Raw genomic sequence first — 21,815 nt, forward strand, 5'->3', positions numbered from 1 at the left:
CTTGGACCCCATATTCCCAACCGACACAGATTGGTGCATCCACTAGGAACCCCATTGCTCTGTGAAAGAGAGTGAGCGTGAGATGCCACTGAGCTTTGCTGACAGAATGCTCGTTTTCAATATCTTCCCGGCTCTGACTTCGAAGATGGGGCTCAAACCCCACCTCAAGAGACCTGAGCTCACGATCTGAGCTGCAGCTCCCAGGCCAGTAGTGAGGGAGAGCTGCACTGTCAGAGGCACTGTTGATGCTAAGCTAAGGCGTTGGCTGTACGTGCGTTTGTGTGCCCACTCATCGGACGGGATTTACCCAACCCCTGTCCTCCTGTGTTGCAGATCTTCAAGGAGCAGCTGAACACCCGGGTGGTTCTGGTCGCTGTGGAAACGTGGTCAGACAAGGACAGGATCGACGTGGGCCAGGACCAGATGCAGGCTCTGCGCGCTTTCTCCAAGTACCGACAGCAGTTCATCCGGGAGCAGGCTGACTCTGTGCAACTGCTCTCGTGAGTAAAACGCTCGCTGTGGCTGTCGCTTGTGCCATGGAGCTGGAGGTCAGACACTTCAGGGAGGGGTGTGAGAGAGTAAATTGGGTTGTGGGGCGAGGGTGGGCTTCAGAGTTCCCGGACGTGGGCTAAAGGGAGTTGGGGACACGCAAGGAACAGGGGGGGGGGCGCGGCGGGTGGGGGGGGGGTGGTGGTGGGGGGCGCTGCGTGGGGGTGCGTGGGGACACAGAGAGTTTTTGGTGGGTCCAAGGGCCAGTGCTGACCTGAGATTGAGGGGAAAGAACAGGCCCTGCTAGGGATTGCAACACGAGGATGCAAATGTTAAACTGAAGGAACTGCCGGATGGTGGCCCACTCCCAGTGGGACAAACGGGATTGGTCACAAGTTAGGGCGGGTACAACCATGGAATCCCTACACTGTGGAAGGCGGCCGTTTGGCCCATCAGGTCTGCACCAGCCCTCTGAAGGGCATCCTGCCCAGACCCAACCGCACTACCCTGTCCCTGCAATCCTTCATTCCCCATGGATAATTCGCCTAACCTGGACAGCGGGAGGAAACCCAGGCAGACAGGGGAGAGAATGTGCACCCTCCACATGGACAGTCAAGGGGGCACTTAGGGAGGCGCTGTAACTGAGTGACGTGCACACCCCGTGTCTGAATTTTTTTTTTGCGGGTAACTAAACGCTGCCATCATGTCCTCGCTGACTGACTGTTGCAGAAGGCATTGTTTTTAAGCAGAAAAATCAGCGCTTCGCCTACAGACACCCGTCAGGAAACCGAAGTTAGCTTTCTTCGTTTTCGAGCCTCCTTTGAACTTTCTCAGCGCTGACTCCCAGCCTGCTCATGTGCTTTTATTTCGACTGGACCCCCTCTACTGTCCACGCTCTAGCCACACGCGTTTAAAAACTCAAGGAACTGCTGCCGCTCTCGGCTCAGCTGTGCTCCGGTGCCCCGCGGGCCGAAGTGCCGACCAGTGCGGCAGTGCCGCGGCACCGTGACCGCTGACATCGCGGCTCGACTGTCCATTCGGGTTTTTTTTTGGCAAATCCGACAGCGTGGCGCTCGCCCAGCGCAGTACCGGACTCCTCGCTTCAGCCCAGGGCGCAAGGTTGGAGGGGGTGGGCTGGGGGAGACGGTTTGGGTTGGATTTGAGACCCTCGTCGGGGCTTGGGCACAAAAATCGATGCTGCCCCTCTCCAGCGCCGCGCTGATGTGGACTGGGGTGGGGGTCGGAATGCCGCTTTGTCGGTGGCACTGTCTTTCACGTGAGCCAATAAGCTGTGGCCCCCCCCTCTATCTGCCTGCTTGGCCGTGCATGCTTAGAGAGGGAACGTAAATGGAGTCCCATTTCACCGTATTGGCGAGGTGCAGGGAGCCCTCTGTGGTAACCTGCAACTTTTTCTGCTCAAAGGTACGTGACCGTCGTTGCTGGGGGTGGGATGGGGTGGGGGGTGTGTGCGCGGTGTAGGGAAAGAGGACACCTGCTTCAGGCAGAATGGCACTGAGCCCCACGCTGGTGGCACCGTTCTGACCCGCTTTGAGTCAGCTGGGCCTCCCAGGAAGGTCCAGCTTTCTGTGGTGACCCGCACTTGCTCCTGCGTGTTGTGACCTGGGGCTACGGCCGAGGCTCCAGATTTCTTTCTGCCTCTCAGCTGATGAGGACCCCAGCTCGCTGTAAGCTCCTGCTGCTGTTATGGGCAGCACTGCTCCCTCACGGTGCCAGGGACGTGGGGTCGATCCCCCACTCTCGGGTGACTGTGTGGAGTTTGCACATTCTCCCCCCCACCCACCGTCTGTGTGGGTTTCCTCCGGGTGCTCCAGCAACCTCCCACGTTTTCCAAAGATGGGCAGGTTAGGTGGACTGGCCGTGCTAAATTGTCCAAGGTGTCCACGGATGTGCAGGCCAGTTGAATGAGCCACGGGGAATGCAGGGCTACAGGGTATAGGGTGGTGGGGCTAGCTGGGATGCTGTTCGGAGGGGCGGCGGGGACTCGATGGGCCAAATGGCCTGCTTCCGCGCAGTAGGGATTCGAGGTGGTGAAACAGTTAGGGAGGTTGTGTCCAGCCATTGTAACAGTGCAGTTAGATGTTATGCCCTGTGTATATCACGTAGCAGTGGGAATGACAGGATTGGAGTTGAGTTCGGTTCTGCCAGCTCCTCATCGCTCCTGTATTCATTTTGTGCCCATTTCTGTGGCACCTCATTTATGATTGCCTTGTGTGTGTGTGTGTGTGTTGACCAGGGGCACCACGTTTAAAAGCAGCATGAGCAGTATGGCGTTCTTTGGAGGTGTTTGCTCGCTGACGCGGGGAGTCGGGGTGAATGAGGTAAGAATTTCACCTCTTGATGCCTAGCGCACCCCCTTCCTTCTGATTCACAGCCTTGACTAGAATTTGAGCTGATGTCGGGGCAGTGCTGCACTGCTTGAGGTGCTGTCTTTCAGATCAGATGTTTCAGTGCACGTACCATGGGCCCTCGGGGGGGAAAAATAACTCTCAGCCTTATTTCAAAGATGAGCCGGCCAGACATTATGCCCTCTGCCTTTGGCCTGTATTTAGCGACCTCAGTAACCTTTGGTGAGCCCTTGGTGCTCACAGAGCAAATCAAACTCTGACCTCTGGGGTCTACACACCCGCCATTAAACACAGAATCTGTGACGCCCTGCTCTTCCACGGTCTCTCGCCAAAGGACTCCCATATAAAAAGAAAACACGAACGCACTGCAGATGCTGCAAATCAGGGACAAAAACAAGCAGAAGTTGCTGGAAAAGCTCAGCAGGTCTGGCAGCATCTGTGAAGAAAGAAAATCAAGAGTTAATGCTGTGATCAGAGATAATGGGAACTGCAGACACTGGAGAATCTGAGATAACAAAGTGTGGAGCTGGATGAACATAGCAGGCCAAGCAGCATCTCAGGAGCACAAAAGCTAAGATGCTGCTTGTCCTGCTGTGTTCATCCAGCCCCACACTTTGTTATCAGAATCAATGCTTCCAGGGATCCGTTTCTGAGGAAGGCTCACTGGACCCGAAACGTTAACTCTGATTTTTTCTTCTTTGCAGATGCTGCTGGACCTGCTGAGCTTTTCCAGCAGCTCCTGCTTTGGTTCCTGACTCACGTTAAAATATGGGTGTGGCATTGTGGTAGCTACCCACAAATAGCCCACTAAACATGTCAGAAAAGGTTAGAACCAGTACCTTCAGAGTGCAGTCACACGTTTTTGCAGTATTCTGTTTGGTAACCTGCTAAGCAGAGTGTTTGGCCCTCTGCACTTCATTTTTACAAAGGCATTGTCCCAGTCCTTCAAAACATAATTTCTGTGAGAAATTAATCTTTTTCTTTAATGATTTCTGTCCCTTTTATCTCAATTCCGGTACCTTTTACTTTGTTTTCTGTGCTCAGTTTCAATCTGAATGGTAGTTCCTGATTTAAACTTTGCCATGTTACATTTGGTGACTTTGGTAAACAAGGAAGGAGGGGTGCTGAGGTGAGTGATCATTTTAGCTGGGAAACCCAGGTATCCTGCATTTACTCATATTGTATGCAAAGCATTTCCTCTGAAAAGCCCCTTTTCTCTCAGTACGCATTTGCTTCCTCTGTAAGACACTTCAATTCTGTGCTCTCTCATTATCGAGAGTTAATGCTGTGATCAGAGACAATGGGAACTGCAGACGCTGGAGAATCTGAGATAACAAAGTGTGGAGCTGGATGAACACAGCAAGCGGGAGCAATTTCTCCCCATCTGCTGCGTCCAGTCTTCTTGTGAGTTTGAAAACTTCTGTCGGATCTCTTCTCAGCCACCTTCTGTCCAAGGAAAACTGTCCCAACTTCTCCAATCCACTCTCGTGGCTGAAGTTTCCCATCCCTGTAACCATTCGCGCCAACTTCTGCTGCACTTTTGCCAGTGCGCTCACATGCTCCCGAAAATGTGGTAGCCAGAATTAGATACAATACTCCGACTAATGGGTGTCCGTGTACAAGCTCATCGTGACCTTTCTGCTTTTGTACTGGACATCCCCGTTAATCAGAACTCTTACCCTTCTCCAGCTCTCATTACAACTATCCCAATCTGTATTTGTTTAATTACAGCTCCCATTATGACTACTTTCTAATTTTGGCCACTGTCTGCAATTTTCTTGCACCTTTTCCCCTTCCACTTGTTGGTAGCCTATAAGCTACACTGAGCAATTGCAGCATTTTTGTTCTTTAGTTCTAGCCTAATAGGGGCGGCACGGTGGCTCAGTGGTTAGCACTGCAGCCTCACAGCACCAGGGACCCAACTTCGATTCCAGCCTCGGGTAACTGTCTGCGCAAAGCCTGCACATTCTCCCGGTGTCTGAGTGGGTTTCCTCCGGGTGCTCTGGTTTCCTCCCGCCGTGCAAAGATGTGCAGGCTAGGTGGATCGGCCATGCTAAATTGCCCGTAGTGTTCAGGGGTGTGTGGGTTGTAGGGGTATGGGTGTGGGTGGGATGCTCCAAGGGGCGGTGTGGATTTGTTGGGCCGAAGGGCCTGTTTGCAAACTGTAGGGAATCTAATCTAATAGTTTCTGCCCTTGAACCCTCCGGTACATCCTTTCTCTCCCAGCACTGAGGTGTTCTCCACAAACAATTCTCCACCCCACACGCCCTTTCTAATCCTTCCTTGTTGTTCCTAAACACCTTGCATCAAGGAATATTTAACTCCCGGTCCTGCCCTTCTTTGAGCCGGGTCTCCGTTATTGCTATAATGGATTTTCCACTGGCCAGACACCTGTTATTCCGGCATGGATGGGAGGTGCCCTTGGGCACTCTATGGAATCCCAAGATAGCAGACTTTGAAGAAATTGCCCAGGAAATTGAAGATTCCACTAGGCAATTCCTCAACACCTGGAGTCTCTGTTTAATCTGGAGAATTCGGAGGGTTTTGATGAAGTTAAATAGTTAGTTACTCAGGAAAGGTTAGACTATTAAATCGTCAAACTCCCGAATAACAATTCAATAGCTCCCACACTTGGCACACATACACACCCATCTACACTTTTCCTTTTTACAACACCCCCCAAATCCTGACTAACGCATCCTCCTCTCACACACACACACACAAACCCCAGGTCTGACGTGGCCATCGTTCAGCCCAGCATCCTTCCTGTAGCCAAATCCACTTTCCTGACCCACAGTAGACCAGATTTCTGCTACCCGCCACTTAATGCAGTTGACATCCAACCCACCTGGCACTTTCCCTCCTGTCAGCTAAAATCCTACTTAGCCTGTACCTGTCTCTTATGGTTATCTGGCATGCTACTCCAGGCATCCTACCAACTCCCTCTGGTGTCTACCCCGTACCCATCTAGCACCCTAACCTTGGTGCTCCGCCCCTCACCCTACCCACCTGGCACCAGCTACGAGGACAGAACGGGGAAGCTGGAGCTGTGCGCTTCAGGGAAGGGAACATTGAGAGGAGATCATTATTTGATGGAAGTGTTTAAAATCATGAAGAGCCTGGGCAAAGCAGATGGGGAGAGAAACTGTCCCCATTGGCAGAACATTCTGGAACCAGAGCACGCCAGCTTGCGGTGATTGCCACAACAGACAACAACAGCAATGTCAGGAAAACCTCTAAAGAAAACGCATTGTCCATGGTGAGTCGTTAGCATCTGGAACGAGAGTGTGGGGGAAGACTCATTCAATCCTCACCCTCGAAATCACATCAGTGAATTTTTTGAAAGGAAAAGTGCAGAGCAATTGGGAAAAGGTGGGAGAGAGGAACTACCTGATTTGCTGAGATGGAGAATGGGCATGGTCAGGATGGTTGAATGGACTTCTTTAGTGCTGTAACCTTCCTATGTTTGGGTGCTCTTTCATCCAAACTCACTAAACTTTGCCTGGCAACCAGTCTGACAGCCTCTGCTAAAATCCATTCCCCGTTATAAGTAGGTCCTGATACTACTAATTTATATCACAGGTTGCTGCAAACGTAAGTTGCTTCACATTGACCTGGGTTCAGGTGAAATTATTCACTGGCTGTATCCTGTTATATTTCATGTGTCCCAGAGTGAGCTTGTGCCTTCCTTCAAAGCCTGGATAGTTTGACCTTGCTGGGTCTTCCTTTGGAGCTCATCCCTGTTAAACTGAACCAGCAACACAGTGTTTTAGGTCATAAGAAATAGGAACAGCAGTAGGCCATTCAGCCCTCAGGTCTTCTCTGCCATTCAGTCCAATGGTGGCTGATGCGATATTCCTCACGTCCACTTTCCTGCCCTTTCCCCATAACCCTCTATTCCTCGACTGATGGAAACCTATCTCAGCCTTAAGTGTACACAAGGGCTCTTCCCTCACAGCTCCCTGTGGCAACGAGTTCCAAAGACACTCAAACTTCACCAAAAATATATTCCTCCTCATCTCCATCTTAAATTGGTGTCCCTTTATATCTGAGACTGTGCCTTCTGGTGCTAGACTGTCCCATGAGGGGAAACATCGTCTCAGCATTTATCTGTCAAGCTCCTTAAGAATCCGATATGTTTCAATGAGATCACCTCGCATTCTTCTAAACCCCAATGAAAAGAGTCCCAACCTGTTCAGCCTTTGCTTATAAGACAATCCCTCTGCACCAGGGATCATCCTAGTGACCCTTTTCTGAACTGCCTGCAATGAATCAATGTCTTTCCTTAGACAAGGGGATCAAAACTACCCACAGTACTTCGAATGCAGTCTGACCAGCACCTTGTACAGTTTCAGTAAGACTTCCTGATTCGAATACTCCAAACTCCTTGAAATAAGGACCAATGTTCCATTAGCCTTCTCGATTGGGGTTGAGTTATAAGGAGAAGCTGTTTAGGCTGAGACTTTTTTCGCTGGAGCTTAGGAGGTTGAGGGATGACCTTGTGGAGGTTTATAGAATCATGAAGGGCATTGATAAAGCAAATAGCAAGGCTCTTTTCCCCAGGGTAGGGGAGTTCAAAGCTGGAAGGAGAAAGGGGAAAGATTTAAAAAGGACATGAGGGGCAACTTTTTTTACACAGAAGTGGTTCACGTGTGGAATGAACTGCCAGAGGAAGGGGTTGATGCAGGCACAGTTACAACATTTAAAAGACATTGGTTCAGTACATGAATTGGAAAGGTTTGGCGGGATATGGACCAAACACAGGCAGGCAGGACTAGTTTTGTTTGGGGACATGGTTGGCAGGACTCGTTGGACTGAAGGGTCTGTTTCTCTGCTGTATGACTCTATGACTCTTATGATTACCTGTGTGCTAGCTTTCTGCGTATCCTGCACATGTACCTGCAAGTCCCTTTGTATTGCAGCTTTCTGCAGTTTCTCTCCTTTTAATTAATAGCCTGTTCTTTTGTTATCTATTCCAAATAGAACAACTTCATATTTTCTCGCATTGGACCGTGTTTGCCAACCTTTTGCCCACTTACTAAACCTATCAACATGTCACTGTGAACAGTTTGAACCCCTCTCACAACCTGCCTTTCTGCCTGTTTTTATATCATCTGCAAATTTGGCTACAGAGCATTTGCTCCCTTCCTCCAAATCATTAATGTGTACGGTAAACTGCTGCACTCCCAGCACTGATCCCTGCAGTCATGGATTGCCGAGCTGGAAAGGGACCCCTAATCCCTATTTGCTGTTCACTAATCCGTGTTGTATACCGATTTCTTTTACTCTCTCCATTCCTAGTATGGACACATGTGGTCGATGCCAGTCGTGCTGGGGCAGGGCCTTGCGCAGAACTTGGGCATACAGTGGGAGTCCGAATCGAAGAGGAAAAGTAAGTACCATTAGTATTGTCCAGACATCAGCCTGTAATAATGGAAGTGTGGGGAATGTTGTATTGCACTGGTTCACAATCCGTGAGGGAGAGACCCCTGCCCACATTCCGCACACCCCACAAATTCTTTGGCAATGAGATGCCTAACCTTGGATATAGGAATGTTTAAGATGGAAATTTGCAAGTTACACAACTGTTTGTTTTAGCATTTTCTCAGCACAAGATGGAGATCCCTGAGATGGTTCGGAGCTTTGCCTTTTCCTTGATTCCTATGCTATTTCTTTCGTGTCACTGTTCGCATACGTAAGAAAGATGTACAGCCATGTGTACAATGGTTGGTGTCAGCCATTTAAATAGTAATGGTTCAGAATGGTGAGGGAGGGAGCAGGAGACAAGAGGTGAGCTGGTGAGAGTTCCAACTTCACCTTAATCGTGACACCATTGTCCATAGCGTGACATTTGAAGCTGCCATATTCAGATCTCTGCTTAACCTTGTCCCCTCCCTGGGGCAGTGGGGCTTGAGAGGCCGTGAAAGGCCCTTTGACCCACAAGCCAGTCAGGCAAATGCAAGTCACCCTGGCGGACCTTACCTTGAGACTGAGACCCCGCCTCCCCACCTCTCCTCTCCCCAGGGAAGGAAGCGATGGCCTCCGGGAACTGCCAGCCAGTCAGAAGCCAGCTGCTCCTGCACTCAGCAGCGCCACTGGGAAGCTGCTGGAAGTACAGACACCAGAATCCCAGGATCGCTGATTGACCCAAGATACAAGTAAATAATTTTGTGGGCTTGGGTGAAGTGGGATTTTGTGAAAGCAGAAGACGCTAACCCTTGTCTCTACAGGCTCCTTCAGCCATGAACCTTCTTGAGATCTCTGCATCTCTCCAGTCGTGGCCTCCTGCGCTGCCCTGTTTTGCATTGTTGGTCACATCTCCAGCTGTCTTATTTTAAGTCCTTGAGTTTTCTTCCTTATCCTCCTCATCTGTTTTAACCCCGTTAAAATGCTTATTGAAACCTACCTCTTCGACCAAGCATATGGCCACCAAACTACTGCCTCCTTCTGTGGCCTGGCGTCATATTTTGTCATGTGATGCTCTGTGAAAGACCTTGGGACATCTGCTACATTAAAGGTGTTGTATAAATGCAGTTGTTGTTGTTGCTGCATTGATCATTTGGTTGATTGATCTGCCCTTATAAAATTGAAATAGTGGAGGACAGCTCTGCATGTGGTAAAGATGCTATATTTGAGCTTTTCCTCTCCCCTGTTAAGATGTAGTTCAGAGGGGTAAAAAGGGGTGGCTCGGTGGTTAGCACTGCTGCCTCGCAGCTCCAGGGACCCAGATTCAATTCCACCCTCAGGCAACTGTCTGTGTGGAGTTTGCACGTTCTCCCCATGTCTGCGTGGGTTCCCCCCCCACAGTCACAAAGATGTGCAGTGTGGGTGGATTGGCCATGCTAAATTACTCATAGTGTTCAGGGATGTGTTGATTAAGTGGGTTAGAGGGGGATGGGCCTGGATGGGATGCTCTGAGGGTCAGTGGGGACTTGTTGAGCCAAAGTGCCTGTTGCCACACTGTAGGGATTCTGTGATTTAAGTGGATGACTGTCTCTGTGCTACTCCTGACTTGGTTACAACAGAGTTTGAATTTAAAAGGGAGTGATGTTACCAACTTGATAAATATCTGCTTGACCATGCCCAGCTTGTTGTAGAAAGATGAGCCAGCTTGGTTCTTAACAAGCTAAAAGTTTTATTAATGAAACCCACACGGTGAGGAAAGATTTAAAACATGCAAAGTGGCTACTATTACTTAAACAACACATATGCAATTTCTCTAAGCATGCAAAAGAAAAGACAATAAAATTGTTCGGGGTATCAGATCTTGAAAACCTGGCCAATTGATAACGAAAATTATTCAGTGAATTCCCAGAGGCTTGTTTTTAGCTGAAAGGCTGTTTTTCCCAGTGACTCCTGGCCCAGGCGGTTTCTCATTGCAGCAGTCAGACTGCACTCTCTCCTCCCGGTGATTCTGTTGTCCTGGAACAGTGGGATCGATTCAGAACTCTCCCATTGGAACTCGCGGCTTGCAGCAGTAAAATCTTTTGAGAAAACCTTCAAATCCCTAATTAGCTCCAATGAGGGTGAGGTTTCAAAAAAAAAGAGAGGGAGTTATAAGGCTGTAGTATCAGAGATAATGGGAACTGCAGATGCTGGAGAATTCCAAGATAATAAAATGTGAGGCTGCATGAACACAGCAGGCCAAGCAGCATCTCAGGAGCACAAAAGCTTGTGCTCCTGAGATGCTGCTTGGCCTGCTGTGTTCATCCAGCCTCACATTTTATTATCTGGGAGTTATAAGGCTGTCAGTTCCCGTGGAGTTGGGAGGTATCTGACTGTCAGTTCGGATCCAGCGTGTTTTTCAACACCCGAGAACTGGCTCCCCGACCCCTCTCTGAGTGCTGCGTCAGCAGTGTGTCTAGAGTCTTAGCTTGTGCCCTGCACAGATGCAGAAGTTTAGCTGCTGTAGACCAGAGTCCGTCCCTTAGGTTAGAGTTTCATAATGTCCAAGAGATAATATGTGAAATATCCAGCACAATAAGGTAAGAGTTTTAATTCCGCCTTTGTGACATTGGAAACAGAATGTTGCACGGATGTTACATTATTCTCCTAGTCAATCTTGACCTGCCATTCAATTAATTGACCTGCAGACAGCTTTTGGGAGTGAGTTCTAGATCTCCCCCACCCTCTATGTAAAAACATCGACTCAGAATGGCCTGGCTCTAAGCCTAAAGGCTACCAGACCAAATAGTTTTCCTACATCAACCCCTATCAAATACTTTCATGATCATAAACATCTCAATGAGGTCACCTCTAAATCTCCAATACTCAAGGCCAGTGTTCCCTTTGAAGTGTTGTGCATAGCGTTAATTTTATTCTTTTGCAGCCGCATGTGTGTGGTATTTAACATGGAACGAGGCCTGTGTCTCCAGGCTGCTTGGCAGAGCTATTACTCAGGAGTTCCTCTTCCTCCTCCTCCTCCTACCTCTCACTGAGATTGTTTTGAAACGTGACGTTGTCCCAGGTTTCCATCTCTTGCTCACACTGGATTGAAATGCCGAGCGCCAGTTCCCATCTATTTGGGAGGTGGGGGGCCAGGGGTGCGGTGGGACGGTGGGAGTGCAGGAATGCTGGGTACGGTGGGTGGGGGATCAGTTTGGTCTGGGGCTTTGGGCCTTACTCTTCATACTTGCGGCAAATCAGCCCCAGGTGGAAAAGGAGGGCTGTGAAGTATGTACCTTTAAAGCCCAGCTTCAAACCAGTACACGTGCTGAATCAGGAGACTGATAATGTCCTTTTCTCTCTTTCACCCAGAAGAATGCGAGTGTCCAGGCTCATGGACAGGATGCATCATGGAAGACCCAGGGTGTGTATGAATGTGCTAAGTTTACATTGCCGTGATAGGGCGTTTGGACAGACTGGTCTCCTATGATGTCTATGCTTCTGATGAGTGCCCCCCCCGCCCCAATTCTGCTTTAACTCAGTAACTTTCAATAGCTTTCTCCCAGCCGTACCTCGACAGGCTCCACTCCAATGCACCAACATCATCCACTACAACTATCTCCCATGCTGGTGAATCCCACATTGTCACCACTGTCCAGGTTATGAAGCCCCAAGCTCCTTATTGAATGTCTGAGTGGCTGCCTCACGCTTATGACCTCTCACCTTGATCTGCCCCACAAGTGAGAAATCTCTCCTTTGTTTCAAGCCTCCTTCAGTTTGAGAACTTCTGTGATGACCCCTCCCTTGTTTTCTTCCTCCAAGGGAAGAGAGCCCCAGCCTGATCCACCTCCCCAGATAGTTCTGACCTGACATTGTCCTTATTGCCAGCTTCTCCACAGCCGCCTTCATATTTCAAGAGCTGAGCAGTCCGAGGCGTCTGGCCCTCTGTGATGGCCCTGTACCAGTTTCTCCTACAGTTGTCCACTGGGCAACACCGCACTGCCAGACGAAGGAGAAGTGTACCGCGGGTGCTGATTTTAAACTCCATATCACTCCTGGTTCCCATTGGCAATGCACCCAAAAGTATCTGTGCAGTGCCTGCAACTTAAATCAGGATTTCTCACGCAACATAGTGAGGTGAAGAAGGTCTCTCGCATGTAAGCTCTGGCAGTGACACCTTCTTCCACCTTGGCCTCTCGCTTCCCTGAGAGATTGGCTAGCGGACCCCCTCCTGGGCTTGTCTGTCCAGCGGTGGTTGTATGTGAACAGCTAGGGACGTCATCATTGATCAATAAACTGCAACAGAACCACCGCAAGTGACATCTCCACTCCCACCCCCTCAACCCCCCGGTCCCCTCCCCAACACCACACCCTCCAACTGGGGCGCACCCAGGGGAGAATTGCTCGCTTGCGCCACTGTTGGGTTTTGCAGACTGCGGTAGGGGGTTGGGGAAGGTGAAGTGAGGGATGGTGGTGGACGTAACTCCCACAGAGGCTGGTATCCTGTCACCAGGTCACCCTTTATTCACACATGGAAAGTCCTTGACGCTGACCCAGCTCCCTCAGAGTGAGCAGAACCTCTGACGCTCCTGTTTATATCTGTCAGCCAGGGCTCCCTGATCGGACCGTATTAGCAGCCCAGTTGGGGAAACCAAACTCTGAGGTTGACCTGGCTGACCTCATGACAGTCACTGCAGTGACGAAATTGTATAAAATTCTCCGGATAGAGAATTCCCCATTGCTCTACTGCTCTGCCCAGAGCTGTCTGAAGCTTGACCTGGGCATGGGAAAGAAGTAAGCAGCTAAACCACCCTCAGTGTCAATCATTGATCACATCGGGCCCTCCTGTCCAGCGTCAATTTTGACAAATATTTGGGCATTGAGTGGGTGGGGGCATTCTGAGCTCACTCGGTGCTTAGGGCTCTCCATGAAGACCCCTGTCTCCTTATCCCAATCCCTCTGCCCGGTCCTTCACCTCCCCTTTGCTACCGTGAGCCCCCACCTGCAATGCAATCGAGCCTGAGACTCTGAACCTGGGACCTGCTTGTTATGCCAGCCCTGGCCACTGCTGCATGCAGCGCTGTTGAGACAACAGAGTTGTTAGTCGCTTCCTTGATATGGCAGGGCGTTGGGTGGTGGTGCGAGCAGGTGAGAATTGACAGAGGGGATGGGTGCTGTGCAGCAATTGCATGTTGGAGGCTACACCTGGAAGGCATTGCAGAGGATGAACTGGAGATTGTTGGGGGCAAAGATGGGCGTTAATTGGGGGAAAGGGAGTGGAGTGCATGACGGGTTTGGGATTGGGGGTTGCAGTGGGAGATTTGAGGGTGAATTAGGATGTAGGGTAGGTGCATGACCCATTCCCCCCTTGGGCACGTATCTGGTGAGTTCTGGGTTGTCTATGGAACTGTAGAGGAGCAAAAGGGGATCGAGTTGATCTTGAAAGCAGAGCACACTTGTGTGTGCTGGCTGCCGTGCAGAGCAGCCTTCATAACGTGCCCCTTTGATAGGATCTTGGCTGCAGATGGAAGATGGAAAGTGGTTGGTCTGCAGTGCTGGTAATTGTCGGAGGGAATTAAGGGTTTCAGGTGACTAGCTCCACAGGGACAAAACAATCCTTTTGTTTAGCTGGAACTTGCCTTTCAAAATTGCACAGTGTGTGCTTGTGTCCCTGGGCCACTTCAGAGCACAGCGTGGGCACTTAGGTCTCTCGGCTTTGCCTCTGTTACAAGCGGAGCCTATTCATTGGAATTATAAAGCATCTCGCCCGCTCTCCACAGGTTATTTTAATGACTCGGCCCTGAGTCCGTGAGGTGGCTACAAGTGCACTTTAACTACAGTCGTTTGAAAAAGAAAATCTCGACCCGAAACGTCAACTTTCCTGCTCCTCTGATGCTGCTTGACCTGCTTTTTTCATCCGGCTTCACACCGTGTTATCTCTCGATCTCTGAGGAGCTTACTTTACATTTTAAGACATGCCCCACGCAAACCCTTTTGTTTGCTAATGCATTCAAAAATAGCCAGAAATCTACCAAGTCCTTGCCCCGCTACCCAACACCCACCATCTCTCCACCACCCCCCCCCCACCGCTCTCAACCTCCCCTCCACAGTCTGATCAGGCCTTCTCCCAAGAAGAGGAGATTTACTCAGGATCAGCTTCTCGAGGTTCCTCTAGCCTAGCCCATACCCAACCTCAGTTATTCTCGTGAGTGGAGCCTGGCTATTGAGTAGCAATTGCCTGTCATGCTTCAGAATAGGAACCTTCTTCTCTTCCTCTATCCATATGTTTCAGTAGGAGAAGTACACCCAATTTTCGGCACGGGAAGAGGCTGTTCGGCCCAGCTGCCCATGCCAGTTTGTCCACTCAACTCTCTGCCCCCACCTTCTCGTACCCTCAGCCCATCAAGTGACCAGCTCTTCCTTTCATCTCTTTGTATTCATCCAGAATTCTTTGGAACGCCTTGACGCTCTCCACTTCAACCACTTGCTGTGGTGGCAGACATTGCGCTCCCGTTGCTGCCTGGGGAAAGGGGCGTCTCCTGAGTTCTGAGGGGAGAAACAGAAAAAAGATTCACATTTATACATGGCACCTTTCGTTTCTGCTGGGTGTAGTTTGCACACAGTGAGGGGCAAGCTCCCTCAAATGCAATGTGATAACGACCCAATGATTTGTTTCCATGACATTGACTTGGCCACGTCGCCAGGAATAATTCCCTTGCTTTTCTCCCTAATGGTATCACAGAATCCTTTATGTTGCAAGAAAAGGCTGATGAGCCCCCACCGCCAACAACACAGCCACTTCGAACAGTATTCCCTCAGCACTGCCCTGGATTATCAGAATTGAATTTGTGCTGAAGTATTGTTTAAATGGTGATAGGTTGGGAAATATTGATGTGTAAAGGGACCCAGGCGCCCTTGTACCCTGGTCACTGAAAGCGAGCATGCAGCAAGCGGTCAGGAAGGCAGGTGGCACGTTGGCTGTTGTTGATATTTCTGGCATTATCGGTGAAGAAATGCCAATATATTTCCAAGTCGGGATGGTGAGTGGCCTGGAGGGGAACTTGCAGGCGGTGGTGTTCCCATGTGTCTGCTGCCCTTGCCTTTCAAGATGGAAGTGGCCGTGGGTTTGGATAGTGGTGTTTGAGGATCTTTGGTGAATTTCCGCAGTGCATCCTTCAGATAGTACACACCGCTGCCACTGAGCATCGGAGGTGGAGGGAGTGAATGTTTGTGGATGATGTGCCAGTCAAGCAGTCTGCTTTGTCCTGGATGGTGGTCAAGATTCTTGAATGTTGTTGGGGCTGCACTCATCCAGGCAAGTGGGGAGCGTTCTGAGGAAGGGTCACCAGACCTGAAACGTTAACTCTGTTTTCTCCTCCACAGATGCTGCCAGACCTGCTGAGCTTTTCCAGCAACTTTGCTTTTGTTCCTGATTTACAGCACCTGAAGTTCTTTTGGTTTTTATTTAGTACTCCATCGCACTCCTGACTTGTGTATCGTAGAGGCTGGGCAGGCTGTGGAGAGTCAGGAGTTGAGTTACTCACAGCAGTGAACCCAGTCTCTGAAGAAAGCAAAACATTACACTTGCTGGAAATCTGAAACAAGCACAGAAAATGCCGGAGTATTTCTCAGCAGGTTTCTGTGGCAGCATCTGTGGGGAAAGAAACAAGAGTTGACGTTTGAAATCTGGTATAACTCTTCTTCAAATGAGGCGTCTTTCCATCAGTTCATGCTCTGCCCCAAAGCCTTTCTCACTCCTGAGACCTGATTATTTCAATGCTATCCTGATTGCAGCACCATCTTGCATCTTCTGTGACCTTGATTTCATCCCGAACTGTCCTGCTCCTCTCCCAACTTTGCCAAAGTCTCTGTGGTCCCTTTATTTGATCCTGTTGCACGTCTCCAATATTAATTGCTCAACTGTTGGTGGGCTTGCCTTTGGTGTCCCAGGTGCTCAACACTAGAAGTCCCTTCTTAAACTTCTCCAACCTTCTATCTCTCTCTCCCCTTGATGATGTTCACTTCAACCTAACAATTGGTTATTTGTTCTAACATCACTTTGAGTACCTCAGGGCTGTTTATACGTCTGCTTATCACTTCTGTTATGTATCGCCAACTGTTTCGTTGCAGTAAGAGCATTATTCGAAACAAAATGCAAGTTGTTTTTGAACCCATGATCTAGCCCCACAATGTCATACTGAGATAGTGCTGCACAATCTGAGGTGTAACGTTTCGGGTGAAGTATTAAACTGAGTGGCCGAGTGCCCGCGCAGGTGGATGAAAAACATTGCATGCTGTTATTTTTCACAAGAGTCCTCCTTGGTGCCCTGGAGAGAATTTAGTTCACAAATGACACCAAATCAGGTTATCTGGCCGTTATCACCTTGCTGTTTGTGGGATCTTGCTGTGTGCAAATTGGCTGTCTTGTTTCCTACATTACAGCAGCAACCACATTTCAAATGTACCTGGTTGTAGAATTACTTGGGAAATCCTGTGGTTACTAATGTACAATACAAATGTTAGTCCCTTTCATTCAACACCATCTGTTTGACGAGCAGTGATTTATCCAGTCATGATATGTACTTGTATTTTTGCATGTTTATGTTTGTTTTGTCCAGCTGCTATTATTTTGCATTTCTGCAATGGCTCTTAATTTTTAAAAAATGCAGTCTATCAGCTTTGTATGAAATCTGTAGTCTCAATGTGGACTTCTGTCTAAGGGATAGGGTAGGGAGGTGACTCTGGGTGGGATGCTATTTGGAGGGTCATTGTGGACTCGGGCCGAATGGCCTGCTTCCACACTCTAGGGATTCTATAATTTGTTTTATCATGTTTGGATCGAGTGCCTTGGGACAGTTTTATTGCATTAAAGGTGACTTTCACAGTCTAACTGTCAGATCTGTAGGCATCCAAGTAAATGCAGGATCCAGTCTGTTGGCTGCCTTTTGACATAGTGACCAATAGTTGAGGTGATTGAACGCTAGAGGAACAGTTGTCTCTGCGAGAGTGCAGTCCAGTTGTGTAGCTGTTCTCGTATGTTGTTTTGAGCTAAATGTGGATTGTGAGTTTTAGGCTCCAACTCCATTTCTGGTTAGTTCTATTTCTCTATTGGTTAGAGTTGGCTTTGGTTTTCTGTGCTGGGAGCTGAGTTTTACTGCATTGAGTTGACATTGGTCAAATTAGGTCAAGGTTTAGTTTCCTGAATTGGGGCATCAAACTGGTATGGATTGACTGCTCTGTCTCATTTATTTGGTTGGGTTGAGTTGGATTGGCCTTGGTTTGTCTGAGTTCTCACCTCCACTGTAACTACGGCCCACTGCAGGTTCTACCATCCCCACACGTTCTCCAAGTGCAGTATTATGGAATACAAAGAGTTTCTACAGAGGGGTGGAGGAGCCTGCCTCTTCAACAGGCCGACAAAGGTAGGACTTACTTCTTCGAAACGGGCAGAGCTCTGTCAGTGCCCGTGAGTATCGGTTTACGTCCTCGTCAGAATTTTAATTTAACACAGGCACCAACGCTCACTCACGATGCAGGGTCAAGATCGTGAGCCAGGAAGCCTCTGGAGTGATCTAAACAACCCGTCTCAAGCTTTCAGATTCCTGCATTGCATTCGTTTGTTCTCACACTGAATTTTGTTGGTAGTCTTGTGTTTCAATCTGTCTCAAGAGCACAAGATGTAAGAGCAGAAATAGGCTGCTGAAATATTCATTCATGGGATGAGGGCATCATTGGCTAGGCCAGTGTTCATTGCCCATCGCTAATTACTCAGAGGGGATTTAAGAGTCAATCATATTGCCATGAGTCTGGAGTCACATGTAGGCCAGACCAGGCAAGGATGCCAGTTTCCTTCCCTGAAGGACATTAGTGAACCGGATAGCTTTTCTGACAATTGACAATGGCATCATGGTTCGACACTTAAATGCATATTTTCTTTTTTATTGAATTCAAATTCTACCATCTGCCCTGGTGAGATTCGAACGCGGGTCCCCAGAACATTATCTGTGTCTTTGGATTAACAGTTCAGTGATAATACCTCTAGGCCACTGCCTGTTCCCAGCCACCCCGCATTGGGCCATCGAGTCTGCTCCGCCATTTACTGAAATCTTTTGTTTCCTCCAAGCTGTTAAAGCCGGGGTCAGTTGTTTTTGGGACTAATTTCCCTTCACGTTACTTCAGATGTTAGATTGAGTTAGCCTCAATCCATTTGCCAAGAGGCTGGATGATGGGCAGCTAATCCTCCCCAAGTAGACCAATTGGAGTCTTCTACACCAATAGGAGGCAATGTTGATTGCCTTGCTCTGATCAATTTACTCTGGAGTCAGTGGCCTTATAATTCCAGGGCCGCAGCTCTCAGCTGATAAGTATTCCAGTGCTTGGTCTCGAGGATGCCAAGGCAGGAATTCCCATGCTCACCCAGGAACTGCCCCGGTCACACCCACACAGCATATGCAAAAGATCTGCTTGGGACACTTGGGACTCTGGGTGGGATTGAATTGCATTCCATGTTTCAAGCTTCTGGGCATTCAGTCTGCGCCGCCCCACCCCTCCCACCTCAACCCCAGGCTTTAACCAGAGCTAGAGGCCCAGTTTTACTTCTCTCACCTCTCACTGGTGTGCGACTCACTCCCGCTCTCTGTTCCTTTCCAGCTGTTTGAGACCACGGAGTGTGGAAATGGATATGTGGAATCTGGTGAGGAGTGCGACTGCGGACTGCGAGTGGTAAGCTTGGACTGTAAACTTTCTCTGCCTGCTTTTTGCATGCCTCCACCCCTGCCGCTGTTCGGTGTGGCTGTGCCTTGGCTCGGCAGCGAAAGAATTGGCCAGGTCAGTGATCAGCCAGCGGGTAGGTGTGTACTTGTAACTGTCCCGTGGGACAGTCACTGGGCGGGGGGGCAAGGTAAGGGAGCAGGATCCGGACGCTAGCTCGGCCTGGCGACGTAAGGAAGTGGGCTGCAAGGAATCTCAAACATCCTCTGAGTCTAACGAAAGTATGGAGCCGAGCGTGTTGATGCTTCCCTGCCAGAGGATGCTCTGATTCAGGGTTACATGGGACAGTCTTGTTCTAGAATTGTGGACAGGCTGCAGTTTGAGCCCTGACATCATCTCGGTGCTGCGCCTAGAGACCTGTGCGTCGAGAATCGATGCATTTGTTCCTGTGAAGATACGCAGCACGAACTGCTGACCCCGAGTCAATGTCCATCTGGAATGGAGGGACAGCTCCCTCGAATGGCAGCGTGCAGTCAGGAATAACGTTCAAAGGGAGTCTGGACCAGTCCGTGAAGGAGATAAAAACAGGAGATGATATTGATGTGGTGAGCTAGATTAGGAGAAGGCCCATGGGGAGCGCAAACACTAGCTGTGCTGCATGGCCTGTATGTATCCATGCTGTAGCTTCTGTGTGTGAATATCGTGGATGATCCTCTATTCCTTCCCCAGGAATGCTTCGGGAGCTGCTGTAAGAAGTGTTCCCTTGCCAATGGTGCCCACTGCAGTGACGGACCTTGCTGCAATTACACATGCCAGGTAACTTATGCCGGCGCCATGAGGCTTCGTTATAACTCTGCTTGTGGCCAGTGCTATAATTTCCACAGGGTATCTCTATAAACCAGTCTGCTCACCAATGCAGCTTGTGGTGGGCAAGACAACAGTCTCACGGCTCATTCTCAGACTGTGATGTGGAGGTGCCGGTGTTAGACAGCGGGTGGACAAGGTCAGAAATCTCACGACACCAGGTTATAGCCCAACGGGATTATTTGGAAACATAGGTTTTTGGACCCTCAGCCCTCCTTCAGGTGTGAGACAGAGATAGTATCAGACATAGAATTTATAAGTAAAAGATCAAAGGTTCACACCATTGATGAGGATGCACTAAACAAATCTTAGATGCTGTTAAATCTTTAATCATTTAGAAGGTTTTAATTGATTAATATGTATATGTAAATCCCCAAATTCCTTTTGAGTCCCTGTCCTGTGAGAACTAAAGGCTTTATCTATGTAAGAAGGAGGTGACATTTTTGGTCAGACAATGCATGTTAGATGTGAGGTCTTGTTTAGAATTTGTTAGTGTTTTAGTTTGGAGTCAAACTGGCTTTATTTCTAAAGTGGGAGTTATAAAACACCATGTTGACTGGCTGTCTATAAATTGTGTGTTTTTTGAACAAGGTAAAATGTACCCGCAAATATAAATTTGCCATAGATGCACGCGTATGTACGTGTGTGTGTGACGGAGGGAGGGGAAGAGAGTGAGAGTTGTGCGGGAGACAGTGTGTGTGACATGGAGGGGGGGAGTGTGTGTGCGTGTTTGTGTGCGCGCGCATGCTTGTGTGAGAGTGTACAGTGTGGTGGGGTCATCTGTAGTGTGACACGAAGCCAAGATCCCAGTCGAGGCCATCCTCATGGGTACTGAACTTGGCTATCAGCCTCTGCTTGGTGACTCTGTGTTGTTACGTGTATCCTAAAGTCCGCCTTGGAGGATGTTTACCCAAAGATCTGAGGCCGAATGTCCTTGACCACTGAAGTACTCCCCCACTGGGAGGGAACATTCCTGTCTGGCAATTGTTGCACGGTGTCCGTTCATCCATTGTCATAGTGTCTGCATGGTTTCACCAATGTACCATGCCTTGGGGCGTCCTTGCCTGCAGAGTATGAGATGGACAACGTTGGCCAAGTCACATGAGTATCTGCCGTGCACATGGTGGGTGGTGTTCCCATGTGTGATGGTAGTATCTGTGTTGAAGATCTGACATGTCTTGCAGAGATTGCCTAGATAGGATTGTATAGTATATAACAAGGCGTAGAGCTGGATGAACACAGCAGGCCAAGCAGCATCAGAGGAGGAGGAAGGCTGATGTTTCAGGTTTGGACCCTTCTTCAGAATTTCTACTGTCTCAGGGTTGTATGGTGTCATGGTCAGTGGTGTCCTGAAGGCTGGGTAGTTTGCTGCGAACAATGGTCTGTTTAAGGTTTGGTGGTTGTGTGAAGGTGAGAAGTGGAGGCGTGGGTAAGATCGTAGTGAGGTGCTCATCGTATTGATAGCGTGTTGAAGGCTGTGAAGAACATGACATAGTTTCTCCGCTCCCAGGAAATACCAGACGACAAAGGGTACCCTATAGGATGTTTCTCGTGTCTGTCTTCTGAGGTCATTACGGTTCTTCACTATGACACTTTGGAGCTGGCGATCGATGAGTTGAGCATTGTATCTTGTTCTTACGAGGGTGTCCTTCACCTTAAAGTGTCCGTTGCATTCCCCCTCATCCAAACAGACCCTGTGTGTGCATAGGACTTGTCCGTAGGGGATCGTTGTTTTAATATGTTTAGGGTGGAAGCTAGAGAAGTGCAGCATCATGAGGTTATCCGTAGGCATGTGGTAGTGTGAGGTACCGAGGTGTCTGTCCTTGATGAAGATGCCTGTCCAAGAATGAGGCTGATTCCGAAGAGTAGTCTACGGTAAGTCTGATGGTGGGATGAAACTTGTTGAGATCGCTATGTAGTTGTCTCAGTGATTCCTCACCATGAGACCAAAGGAAGAAAATGTCATCAATGTATCTGGTTATGTAATGTTGTTTGGAGGTT

At 49.1% G+C, this 21,815-nt stretch overlaps 1 protein-coding gene across 7 annotated transcripts in view; it reads left to right on the plus strand.

Annotated features, from left to right (window-relative positions):
- LOC125454098 (disintegrin and metalloproteinase domain-containing protein 23-like) overlaps window positions 1-21,815 on the plus strand; it is a 153,464-nt gene that overhangs the window by 82,442 nt on the left and 49,207 nt on the right. For 5 of the 7 annotated variants that reach the window (XR_009445923.1, XM_048534444.2, XM_048534439.2 and 2 more), the window contains exons 11-17: window positions 334-500; window positions 2,744-2,828; window positions 8,157-8,247; window positions 11,613-11,664; window positions 17,563-17,662; window positions 18,891-18,962; window positions 19,680-19,766. Coding sequence is in view for 6 of the 7 variants with exons in the window: in XM_048534444.2 (XP_048390401.2) it covers window positions 334-500; window positions 2,744-2,828; window positions 8,157-8,247; window positions 11,613-11,664; window positions 17,563-17,662; window positions 18,891-18,962; window positions 19,680-19,766 (654 nt within the window). In the remaining variant the exon portion in view is untranslated. The remainder of the gene's footprint in view (window positions 1-333; window positions 501-2,743; window positions 2,829-8,156; window positions 8,248-11,612; window positions 11,665-17,562; window positions 17,663-18,890; window positions 18,963-19,679; window positions 19,767-21,815) is intronic. The other 2 variants (XM_048534441.2, XM_048534442.2) reach the window with 1 other exon arrangement.

Source organism: Stegostoma tigrinum, chromosome 7, assembly GCF_030684315.1.
Source record: "Stegostoma tigrinum isolate sSteTig4 chromosome 7, sSteTig4.hap1, whole genome shotgun sequence".
Taxonomy (NCBI): Eukaryota; Metazoa; Chordata; class Chondrichthyes; order Orectolobiformes; family Stegostomatidae; genus Stegostoma; species Stegostoma tigrinum.